Source organism: Neolamprologus multifasciatus, chromosome 4, assembly GCF_963576455.1.
Source record: "Neolamprologus multifasciatus chromosome 4, fNeoMul1.2, whole genome shotgun sequence".
Taxonomy (NCBI): domain Eukaryota; kingdom Metazoa; phylum Chordata; class Actinopteri; order Cichliformes; family Cichlidae; genus Neolamprologus; species Neolamprologus multifasciatus.
Window position 1 is genome coordinate 11,152,820 of NC_140442.1, and position 13,094 is coordinate 11,165,913.

At 41.6% G+C, this 13,094-nt stretch overlaps 1 protein-coding gene across 1 annotated transcript in view; it reads left to right on the forward strand.

The window, feature by feature from the left end:
• LOC146519864 (hemicentin-1) overlaps positions 1 to 13,094 on the forward strand; it is a 40,013-nt gene that overhangs the window by 15,928 nt on the left and 10,991 nt on the right. Inside the window, exons 15-22 of the mRNA XM_085157562.1 lie at positions 3,833 to 4,123; positions 4,217 to 4,537; positions 4,734 to 4,985; positions 5,103 to 5,357; positions 5,623 to 5,949; positions 6,118 to 6,381; positions 6,515 to 6,699; positions 8,544 to 8,607. Of these exons, the coding sequence (XP_085013688.1) occupies positions 3,833 to 4,123; positions 4,217 to 4,537; positions 4,734 to 4,985; positions 5,103 to 5,357; positions 5,623 to 5,949; positions 6,118 to 6,381; positions 6,515 to 6,699; positions 8,544 to 8,607 (1,959 nt within the window). The remainder of the gene's footprint in view (positions 1 to 3,832; positions 4,124 to 4,216; positions 4,538 to 4,733; positions 4,986 to 5,102; positions 5,358 to 5,622; positions 5,950 to 6,117; positions 6,382 to 6,514; positions 6,700 to 8,543; positions 8,608 to 13,094) is intronic.

The following is a 13,094-nucleotide window of genomic DNA, read 5'->3' on the forward strand; positions in this document are numbered from 1 at the left end:
TGCAACATTTTTGTAAAGTGTATTGAATTAAAACTGACAAGTTGCCCATCAATTATATCTTGATTGCTTGTTGTAATATGCTGAATTGTACTCTTTTAAAAATAACAAAACCAAAATGTCCATCACAGGAACTCAGAAAATAGTCCAACACAAAATGTCCATGAAAAGCACAGGGGCCCTGGAAACCATTCAAAACAAAACAGGCGGGCCAAGAACAACCATGGGCTGCAGGGAATAGAGTCCAGAAACATAGTTCAGGGGGCCGACTCCGGTCCCGACAGTACAGGAGCCAAGGGGAAAGCATTTCAGGGGACTGACCGTGCGGACGGCAACGGCGGCGGCGAGCAAACAGTTCCGGGGGCCGACCGTGAGGACGGCAATGGCGGCGGGCAAACAGTTCCGGGGGCCGGCCGTGCGGACGGCAACAGCGGGCAAACAGTTCCGGGGGCCGGCTGTGCGGACGGCAACGGCGGGCAAACAGTTCCGGGGGCCGGCCGTGCGGACGGCAACGGCGGCGGGCAAACAGTTCCGGGGGCCGACCGTGCGGACGGCAACGGCGGCGGCGGGCAAACAGTTCCGGGGGCCGACCGTGAGGACGGCAATGGCGGCGGCGGGCAAACAGTTCCGGGGGCCGACCGTGTGGACGGCAACGGCGGCGGGCAAACAGTTCCGGGGGCCGACCGTGCGGACGGCAACGGCGGCGGCGGGCAAACAGTTCCGGGGGCCGGCCGTGCGGACGGCAACGGCGGCAGCGGGCAAACAGTTCCGGGGGCCGACCGTGTGGACAGCAACGGCGGCGGGCAAACAGTTCCGGGGGCCGGCCGTGCGGACGGCAACGGCGGCGGCGGGCAAACAGTTCCGGGGGCCGACCGTGAGGACGGCAATGGCGGCGGGCAAACAGTTCCGGGGGCTGGCCGTGCGGACGGCAACGGCGGCGGCGGGCAAACAGTTCCGGGGGCCGGCTGTGCGGACGGCAACGGCGGGCAAACAGTTCCGGGGGCCGGCCGTGCGGATGGCAACGGCGGCGGCGGGCAAACAGTTCCGGGGGCCGACCGTGTGGACGGCAATGGCGGCGGGCAAACAGTTCCGGGGGCCGGCTGTGCAGACGGCAACAGCAGTAGCGGGCAAACAGTTCCGATAACCGGCCACACGGAAAGCAGTGGCGGCGATGCCCAACAAGCGGCCTGGCAGATGACCGACGATGTTGAGGCTGCGTGGCCCCCGCAGCACCAGGCGAGGCAGAGGCTGGACCTGACGAGGCAGGGCCAGGGGAGGCAGAGGCAGGCCCAGGGCCAGGCGAAGCTGAAGCAGAGACTGGACCAGGCGACGCTGAAGCCAAAGACGAGGAAGAAGACACAGGGGCTGAACTTGACGGCAGCGTGATGGCTGCGGATGCTGCAGGCAGTGATGCTGCTGCAGGCGGTGATGCTGCTGGCAAGGACGAAGACACGGAGGCTGGACCAGACGAGTACGAAGACTCGGAGGCTGGACCAGACGAGGATGTAGGCGCTGCAGGCGACGGCTGAAGCGGCCCCTCAGACCCTCCATCAGAGACAGGAGGCTGAACGGGCCCCTCGGACCCTCCAGCGGAGACATGTTGCTGGCCGGGCTCACCAGAACCCCCAGCGGAGACGAGGAAGTGCTGGCCGTGCTCATCCGAGCTTCCAGCAGAAGCAGATTCAGGGCCAGAGGGTATTGGGACCACTGGCTAAATGTGTAGCCGACCAGGTGGGTGAGTGTGCAGCAGACGAAGGGACTGAAGTGAAGAGTGAACTGGAGGTTTAGGAGACTGAGCTAGTGGGACCTGGGCAGGAGAGTGAACAAAAGGCAGTTGAGCTGGGGACTGCACTGCAGGTGACACTGGACACTGAACTACTGGCTGTAGTAACGGTTGTGGTGAGAGTGGAGTTGGTGGTTGAGTAGATGACAGAGCTAGCGGGGACACAGGAGACTGAGCTAGCGGGTGCAGTACTGGAGTATGAACTGGTGGGAAAGCTAATGCCTGAGCTAAGAACTGGGCTAATGACTGAACAAAAGACTGTAATACATGTTGTAGTGGCTGTTGTAGTGATGGCAGTTGTGACAGTGGCTGAGCTAACTCTTCTGAACATGAAGAATATGGCTGACAGACTCTCTTGAGCTTACAGTGGACACAGGAACGGGTGCAGGCATCTGCCAGACACGAGCCGCTCCCACCCGAGGAGTAGGTACGGGTGCAGAGGTAGGCTGTGTACTGGCTGGCCTTACCTCAGGGACCGGCACTGGTGATATGGCAGACCGGACACCAGCCACTCCCACCGAGGAGTAGGTACGGGTGCAAGAGGAAGCTGAGTCACGGCTGCCCTCACCCTCGGGGCTGGAACAGGCACCGGCAATGGCTGAGCAGCTGCTGCCCCCACCCGAGGAGCTGGTACGGGTGCAGGGACCGACAGAGCCTCAGCCAGTCTGGGAGCCGGAGTAGGGACCAGCTGGACTTCAGCTTTCCCCACCCGAGGGACTGAAATGGGTGCAGAGAAAAGCCTGGCCTGAGCTGCCCCGGGAGGTAGCTCCGGGGACCGCTGACAGCCCGCCGAGTTCGGAAAATCCGCCCGTAGTCAGGAGTGCGCCACGGCCTCAAGCGGAGCTCCTCCTCCAGCTGGGCAAAGAGAATCACACACAGCATGAGGGAGATCACGACACTGACACTGACACAGAATAATAATAATAATAATAATAATAATAATAATAATAATAATAATAATAATAATAATAATAATAATAGATTGCATTTATATAGCGCTTTTTGGGACCCCTCAAAGCGCTTTACAATACCACTATTCATTCACTCTCACATTCATACAGAGAAACACAGGGCTTAAATACACTGGGAAATAACAAGGGGAATGAGACACAGAAGGGGAGCACAGCTGGGAGAAATCAGAACTGACAAGACAAGGGAGCAAAGTAGGATACACTCACATGAGACACAGACCTTCAAAGTAAAACAGGAATTAGCACAGATGCAAACTAGACTAGGGGAGACAGAGCAACTAAGAAACACAGAGAACAACAACAAAGAGACACAGAGGGCAGCTACTACATACTCAGAGAACTAAACAGAATACAAGAAAGCCAAACTAAGACACTAGACTAAAGAATAAACTGGGGTAACAAAGAGAACTAAGATCATAATACAAAAACTCAGAGACACAAGAAAGTCAAAACACTGGGTCACCGACCCAGGACCGTGACAATAACTTTGTAATTTTACTTTATGATGTTTTTGGATCATCGGTCTTTCTTAGTTTCATCTTTCCAAAGATATAGATTTATTTTTGCATCCTATTGTAAATGTTCTGTGTTTCAATTCATGAAGGTGTCTGTTAATAGTAAACGTCAATAACACGCCAACCTCCTCAAGAGTGTCATTGAAATGTTAAATGTTTTCTTCTGTCTTATAGGTCTTTAGGTATTCCTGGGCTGGCCAGTGCATTCTATCTTTTTAAGAATGATTAAGTATGACTAGGACTCTAAACAAAATTGATATATCTCTTTGATTTATTTTACTTTGTTATTGTAATAATGACCTTTTTTCACTTGCACTGAGATCTCACTGGCCCTCATGTGGTCAATTATTCAATTAAAATTGAGTGTCTGAAAATGAGGGCTATCTATAAAATCATTTACTTCAAATTTTGTAAAACTCACTGAAATAAAGTTGAGTGGCTGCACTGTAATATTCTGCATTTTGCCATATATTACAGAAGCTTTTTGATTTTATTATTAATACTTGGTCAGAAAATGCGAAATGGGACAAATAAAACCTAATAAGAACATAAATCTTGTGTATTCACAGATGCTGATATCACATGCAGACCAGAGCACAACCCTCTTAATCTGAATCCACCTGAAATTATAGCAGAATATGGAGGAAATCCTGTCACTGTAAACTGCACCACAGCACTGGCTGAACATAACGGAATGTACTTTACAGTTGGAAATGAAACCTCTCGCAACAAAAAAGGACAAATATTCGTCTCCCACTCAGTGTCACTGTCAGACTGGAATGTGAAGGCTGAGTGCAAAGTAGAACTAAATGATTCAGATCATGAATGCATCAAGGACCTTCAAGTTATTACATACAGTAAGTTTAATTTGAAATGAATACAGAACAATGCTAATAAAACGAAAAGCAACGATCATGAGTAACTAATTTTTTTCTGACTTTGTTTACCAGAGAATCCAGAGGTTGTTCATTCTGCACAGCTTGTGAATGTGATGGGGAAAAAAACACAGTACAGACTGCAGTGTGACATCATAAATGTTGCTCCTGTTCAGTTCCTCACTGTTAGCTGGTACAAAAACAATGAAAGCATCATGACAATGTCTTTCAATGACACAACAACCAAAACTCCAGTAAGTGAGTCCTCTATTCTGAGAGTCAACATCAGCAGAGAAGAAAATGTAGTTGAGTTCAGATGTGAAGCTCAACTGAAATTTGGACCACATGGACCAAAAACTCCTGTCATTTCTCAAACACAAAATGTTTCAGCACACTGTGAGTAAACATGTTGCTCTTTCCAGACAAATAGAAGGCAAGGAAAGGCAATATAAGTTTACCTGTATAACATATTGTGTGGCATAAGAAGATTTAATTTTAAATTTGAGCTTAGATCAAATAAAGGTTATTCTCAGTTTAGCTATCTATTGTGCAAATATGACACTGAGCTAAAACAATACGATTCTCTCTTCAGATGCTCCGGAGCTCAACACAAATAGTACTCATGACAAATCTGTGGTTGAGGGCACAAATATCTCCTTAAGCTGCAAAGCTGAGGGAAACCCTCTTCTAGTCTATAACTGGACTTGTGATGGGCAAAATATATTGAAGAACACAAACAATCTCAATATTACTCGAGTCAGTCGCAATAAAACCTGCACCTGCACAGCTACCAATTATCTGGGAAACATAACTAAGACATTCCATCTTCATGTTGAACCAAGAGGTATACATTCTTACTTCACATCTAAAATTGTGGATGATTTAGATGAAACTGCTGACTTATGTCTTATTTTTCACCAAATCATCTCTAACTCTGAATATATTTGCTTGTGAATGGCAGGTTGCCCCCTAACACTGACACCTTCTAAAACTGTTGTGAAATTTGGAGATCCAGTTTCAATCAACTGCAGCACATCAGCCAGATATATTGAAGGAATGGGCTGGGAGGCTCCTGTTGGAGGCACAGGATTTGAACCTCCTCCTGTTGTCACTTGGAGGGTTGAAAAACTAGTAGAGTGGACTTCAAGTCCTTTTTGCTATGCTACTCTGGATGATGAATCTCAGTGTACTGTGAATCCAGTCATCACTGTTTATAGTAGGTGCATTTAAGTGTATATTTTTTATATAATAAAGGAATGATTTGTAAATACTGTAAATACTCAGACATAATCATGTGCGATACCTTTTAATTACTCTGATTCCAGTTTCTAGCTTTGTGTGGAAATTAAAATGTGGCTCTGATACCTCCACCCAACAATAATATTTTTGATAGGTCTTTATTAGCAGATACTTTGGTAAAATGTCATAGATATAATTAGATTTGATTTAATTACTTTATTATTACTTTTTTTTTTTTACAGAAACTCCAGATTCTGTGTCAGTGTCTGACTTGGGTCATGGTCTGATGATGGAGGGCAGAGAGTATGATTTGAAATGTGATATCTACAATGTTGCTCCTGTTCAAAATCTCACAGTGACGTGGTACAGAGGCAATAAAACTGTGCTCACACAGACGTTTAATGACTCCACTGTGACTCCAGTAAACACATCTTCTACCCTGAGAATCTCCACTCAGAGAGATTACAATGGATTAACTTTTAGATGTGTGGCTGAGCTGCACCTCGGACCCAAAGGACCGAAATTACCCCCTAATGTAACCTCACCTCCTTACACTGCTGTTGTTCTCTGTAAGATTCCCAACTACTTCATATTTTTTCCACACCAGTGCTCTGCAACAGAATCACAAGATCACATGATGATTTGTCAATATTGAATAGAAATAATTTTAGATGAAAGTAAAGTCTGAAGCATACTATTTTTTATCTTACTAAATCTCTCATGTATTTTTTCCACAGATGCTCCTGAGTTCAAGGAAGGAAATGAAAGCAAGGAGGTGCTGCAGGGTGAGAATGTTACTTTAAGCTGTAGTGCTGACAGTAACCCACCTTCAAACATCACCTGGATCTACACAGCTGCTATGAATTCAAACGTGACCACTGAGGGGCGCCAGAAGACTATCAGTATCACAAGGGCTACATCTACCAATGCTGGTTTTTACATTTGTGTTGCAGAGAATACAGTTGGGAGAAATAAAAGATTCGTCACACTGATGATAACAGGTATGATTATTGACTCAGTGCAGAAGAGCTATGGGAATGTAGAAAGTGAAAGATTACTGATGTTCAATTTCAACAACGCATAGAATTGAGAAATTAAATTAATCTTATGTTTTGAATTTTGTTTCTCTTACAGGTAAAAGCAGTCAAATCCCATTTCCAATCATTTGGGTGTCGCTCATTCTGTTGATCATCATTCTGATTCTTCTTGTGGTCTGTTGTCGCATTTGCCAAAAAAAACGTGGACATTACAGTTTTTTTCCTGTCAAAGTGTCAAATGTCTCAAATATCCCTTTGATTACTGTACAAGCCAATGGAAAAGCTTAGGATTTTTAACGAATTCTGTTCTGCATATCAAATGTTGCCCCCTGGCCTGGTGGGTTTCAGGTAGGGAGGTGATCCAATATCCTGCAACTGTTTATTAAAATACAGAAGAATGGATCATGAGCTTGTTTATAGCTTTAATCGCAGGATTTATTCTACTTCCTTAAACAAAGAGAGACAAACTCAATCTCTTTCTATGATGACCAGCATCTCTTTGAAAGGTATGGAACGACAGATGTTAATACATTGCCAAGAAGTGCATGAATAACCCTATTATCATTACATGAGAACTGAAGCACAATAGAGTGACTCATGTCCATGAATGTTCTTCTTTAGTTGTACTTGAAGAATATGTGACCATTGTAACAATATCTCAACATTTGTTCACATTAACCATGGTAAACCAGTATTTGTTCAGGTTACCCAAATATATCTCTTGCATCACCAAATACAATATATTATAAGCTCAAAGCAACCAACTAGTAAATAAACCTCAATACAAAGCCTATTGATTAAAACATTTGTAGGCCTACATTACTTTTTGCATCCCCTCTTATCTCAAAAACACATTAAAATTTAAAGTCCAATTAATTTATTGTCACAAATACAATTTGTGTTTCTTTAGCATAGCTAATGCAATTGAAGCACACTTTGCCTGCTAGCAAAAGGTCTGTTGGCCTATGACGATATAGAAGTGACAATCTCACTTTAAGAACAGTACTTCTCATTTTACAGAGTTATATTTTACTTTAACAGGTTCACAACAGTCTTATTATTTCTGCTTTGTTACATACAAGCCATTTTAAAGACTATTAACCAAACCTGTATATTAAAATGTTTATTCAGAAACACTTGTTGTGTACTCAATTTGGAATAAAATCTTATTTTTATATTTTGCTGTCTTTTTCTTTCTCCTCACAAGGCAGCTTCTTTTTAGTCTTGAATTATGAGGTGTGTACATTGTTCGGCCATATCATGTCACGGCTTTAAACAAAATATCCTATTTTCATGCATCAGAACTTAATTATGAATCCTTAAAGATTTGATTTAAAAAGGTGGGTGTCCCCCAGTATTAGTCAGTGTGTAAAGTGATGATTTCCTTTAGGTTTTATTTTCAGTTAATTCAAAATAAATACTTACATAAATAAGATGAGGATATGTGTTTTCTTTTTCCTTTTAAAGCCCTTTAACAAGTCATTACAGGTGAATTGTGACCAAACAGACTATTTTACAATGACCAATACATGCCAGTAGTTCAGCGGTTTCTCAGACAGTGAAGGATAAAGAACTATGTTTTAGTTGATATCCATTATGCTAAAGGAGCATAATGTTTGCTTCAGTCCTAGCCTTGGGTTTTGATTATCACGAAAGAGGGACCTTGAATAACAAAGACTCTCATTAGTAAATCTAAAAATAATTTATTTGCAACAATAAAACATTTGAAAAACTTTATTAAGCATTAAAAATCACAAGAAAACGCAAAACCCAAAGCTATGGGTCTCAGGCAATTAACTGAACAAAAAGTCTTTATACTCAAAGGCTCCCTAACACAAAGCTTAAAGTGCAATCAAAATCCACTGATCAGGTCCACAAGAAATTTGGAGGATCAGATCCCTCCCGACTTGGAATGCACTAACCTGTGTTTTTCAATCTATAGCGTGCTGGACGCTGATCCCCTGTGCACAGGATGAACAACCGGCAGTCATTTGCTCCGAATTACCAAATTTGGATTTAACTTCCTTATAAGAACATTAATAGTTGAGCACAGATCTTAACTCTATCCGCAACCGATTCTCTCGTAGTTCCGCTCGTTTTGCACTTCTGTATTTCTCCGTCTCTAGCAGTTCCAGTCGTTCACCTCACAAGGCGAGAACCTCCCCACCTCTCCTCCTGCCCCACAGCAAGGTCTCTCTGCACCGTGTCTCTGTCCCTCCCACCAGACCACTTCATTGGTCCCTTCCTGGTGGCTCCCTGTCCTGATTGGCTGACGACAGTGTCCTTCAAGGACATGAACTCGCTCAGCTGTAAGCAAAACACGACTTTTACAACAAAAACATGCATCGAGAAAGAATACAGCCACAGATTAAAATCACAGCCCATGCAATATAAAACCCAAGCGAAGCACAGACTCAGAATTCCCGGAGCTTGTATCTCGAGGAATATTTTTTATACACCAGATTAAAGAAGTACACTATCAATGCAGAAGTATAACTTTGACCAGTGCAGGCTATCAAGATGCGACACAGACTAGTAGTATTTTCGCTTGATGCGGATGCGAAAACTAGTTTGTTCCTGTTTTTGTCACAATGTAAAATTTTTTTGGAAGAACAAGAAATGCCTGACTGGCAGCCAGTGTTAAATGTCGGATCATCGTGTTGATTTCGTGTTTGAACTGAAGAAAGAAACGCCGGAGCACGTTTACATCATGCTGAGATTATACTCCCTTGGGACGTCCTCCAAGCTGTTGGGATAACTTTGGAGAGGTTTTTTTTTCTTCCCTGTGTGAGAGAAATAATCTGAAAGTTTGGCCAAGTAAGTGACCGTTGATTTGGGCACAGGGCTTTGGGTGAGTCTATCATCTGCCTCGTTTGTATGTATGATAATGTTAGTGTCATTAACATACATTTTCTGCAAGGTGAGGAAAGAAGTGAGAAGCTAATGGTCACGATATGAAAAGTGAAACCAACTTAGAAGTGCCTTAAAGTAGTAGCCTAATATAGTTTTGTTAGTACTGTTTAATGCCCGACACCATTGGAGGACAGCTGGGACAGGACCATTCCGAATGTAGATGAATACATCGCCTAACATTTACGTATTGTATTGCTACTTTATGCTTTTACTTTAATATATTTTGAATGCAGACATTATGCTCTGTACTCTTTAACATTTAGTTTAAAGTTTTAGTTTCTTAGTATTTTGTACATTACTGAATATCAAGCTAAAATCAAATAACATTTACCACACAGAGTGAAGACTGGGAGAACAAATAACTAGTACTAACAGAATATAGAACAGAAGAGGAACAGAATACCAATGAAAAAGAATGAAACTTACACAGTAAACAACAGTAGGAACCAGAAAACCTGAAAAAAGAATAGAAATCAGAACCCAGACAAAAAACACAACTGCTAAATTTCAAAAACTCTTAATATTACACGATCATGGCAAACTCTGGCACCATTAAGGTAGTTCAGTAAAGTTCTAACTTGAGTAAAAAGTCAAATGAATTTTTTGTCTACTTTGCAAAAGTTATCCAAGACAAAAACTGTTCACAGTTAATGCCCAAAAAACCTCCAAAAACAGTCTTTTCTGTTCATTCTTTTAATAATATAGATCTTGTTTAAATTTTACAACTATAATTCCAAACAGATGAATTAACTCTGCCAGGGCGGACATTTATCAACCATTCTATTTGTAATTTTTATGGACAGAGCTATGCACAGCCAAAGGTCCAAGGGTGTCAAGTTCAGTGGTGTTATGGAAATCTGAAAGAAACTGATCTACACAAACAGCTTGTCTTTGTGAGGTTTTAATTTGTTTTTGCAAAGTGGTCAAACAACAGTACAGAGTATAACAGCAGTCTGCATGGCTTTTGACAAAGAATGACAACAAGCATAGGATCATAGAAACACATTATCTACCCATCATGGTCACAGATTACAGTCAGAACATTCCATGCAAAAGATAACTTGCACAGACGAATATATCTATAAGATAAAAACATGATGGTGTGGAGACTTCCAGTCAGCCAAATCAACTTAAAACAGAGAAAATCAGAATCCTAAAATTTCCTATCATGTTTCACATAAAAATCCAGCAATGTTCAAACTGGGGGATCTTTGTGTGTCATAGTTTTGCAGCATCTCAACATGTCACTCCTCATACAAAAAGAGCATGTGTGGGTATTAGCTATACTTAAATTAAAACATTGTTTCTAAATTTGCCCTTGCAGCACTGTTGCTCAAAGTCACCATCTGCTGTCATAGAAATATGTGAGGGGCAGCAGATGAAGTTTCAGTCAACTATAACTAACCTGGTGTGTGTGCTGTACATTTTCTTTCCTCCTCCAAAAGTAGGTCATTTGTGTTACCAGTGGTTAGTTTCCACTGGTAGGACCATAAGTACTGACTTGGCAGCAGGCAGAAAGCAAAAAAATGCACATTTAAAGTTATATTGGCATTAATTCATTATTACATGTATTGTAAGCGTAAGTAACAAATTCTCTCACCCCTTGTCCTAACAGAGTGTACATAGTATCCACCACCACAATCAACTTCAAGCATTAGCTCAGTCAAAGTAGCTGCACGTCTCTCATGTGGAGCATGTGATTCATCCATATCAACAAAAGCAACACAGGAGTGTGTGCAAAGTGTTATCAAGACTTCATGACAGGCTTGGTGGCTGCATCAATCTTTTATAGAATCTGTGTTAACACCAGAGGTCCTCTAGCAAGGAGTAAATGCGTAGAAACTCTCTTGTGTTTGCAGAACTTTGCGTTCACAGTTAGTGCCCTGTGTTTTTCCAGTTTTTTCTTTAACATTTAGTAGTTGAAACAAAGAGTGTTTTTCACATTACTAACATGTTGCTTTTGTGGAAAGGGAAGCTTTTTAAAGTTAATCCTGGACACATTTTTCAATGTTTAGATTTTGTCTGAATCTTGAGCTTTACAATTATTTTCTCTTCCATGTGTCTTACATATAGATGTAAACGACCTAATTAAAAAAAAAAAACTAAAAAAACATATTGTATTATATCTACTATTATTTAAAAAGATAAGTTGGACAAATATTTGCCCACTATTGATGACATGGATGACTGTACTTGTCATAGTTGTAATTGGAAATTTATTCAGCCAGATTTTTAAGTTTTTAGACAATGATAAATGTTGTAAAAATGTGATTGTAGGATAATCAATTAAGACGAGCTGTAAAGATAACTTTGAATCCTGTACTGCAGGATATCTAATGCAAATCCTGAAACTGAACTTCTGCTGGACAATCCTGAAACAGGCTTCACCTCCTCCATCCATCTGCTTCATCCTGTATGCTGACTAAACATGCTGCTTGTCTGGATGCTGGGCTTCCTCATGCTCATCTTTTCAGTGTGTGGTGAGTGCTTAAGAGCTCTATGTGTCATAAACTGGCTGTGTAATGCTGGCGGGAAAGGACAAAAATGCAGACTCACAGGCTGGACATTAACTCAAAACACAGCTTTTTTTTTAGCTGAATAAAAAATAATACAGAACTACACTGGGAAATTATGAGAATTAAACACACAGGGAAGCACATGGAAAAACACACAACCATGAGGGAAAATGCAACACTGGACAGAGGGAAACAGAGGGCTTAAATACACAATACAATGATGAGGGAACAGAAAACATGTTGGAAACACAGCTGAGACAAATTCGAAATGGCAAGCAAAACTAAACAGACTGAACAAGGGACGCAAAACGTTCACAATAAAACAGCGTGGTGATATGACATGTTGGATAGTATTTCATTTGGCAGTTAAGAACAAAACGTTTTACTTTCTTTTTTTAACTTCACTTTCAGTTTATGGCTTGCATTTAGTTTCATTGGCCACAATCTCCACATGTCAGCAGCGAGGGTAACTACAAACTGAAAATAATGGTGCTTTGTAAATGCTTCCCTTTTAATGAGATTCAAATTAAAATAAAAAAGATGAAACTTGTCACTGATATAACATCTGAATTTTTAACATTTAACATTTTCAAGTTAAAAGTGTTATTTGTGGTTTAAACGTCATCAGAATCTAGCACCATTTACAAAACCTTGTTGCTAGGATCTTGGGTTATGTGTTTTGATTTTTGGTGGTTTTTGATTTACATTTGGGTAAATAATTAATAATTTATGTTTTAGTTTATTTATTTATTTAGGACAGTGCATGTTAATGAACATAAATGTAAAAAAAAAATTACATGAATGTAAACATGCCAGATTATAGCCAAAGGCTAATTTCCATCTGTTGTCCTTAAACATAAAAAAATAGACAATAATTCATAAAAAATCATCATTCATTCATAATAAAAACTCCATCACCAAACTTACACATACACACCATTCTGTTCCCAAATAAAACATTAAAACTATACAACTCATACATGATCACACACTTGATTTGTCCATAACCAGTTTTTAACCTTTGCTTTAAACAAATTGAATGTCGAGCATTCTCTAATGGGTTGAGGAAGACTGTTCCACAGATGGCCACCCTTAACAGATAGGACGTTCTGCCCAAATGCTGTCCGTCTGTGGGGTATAAACAAGTCTCCTCGGATTGTAGCTCGAGTGGTCCTGTCTGAGCTTTCTTTATGCCTAATAAACTGCTTTAGTGGTGGTGGAGCAAGGGAGTGTAAGACTTTATATATT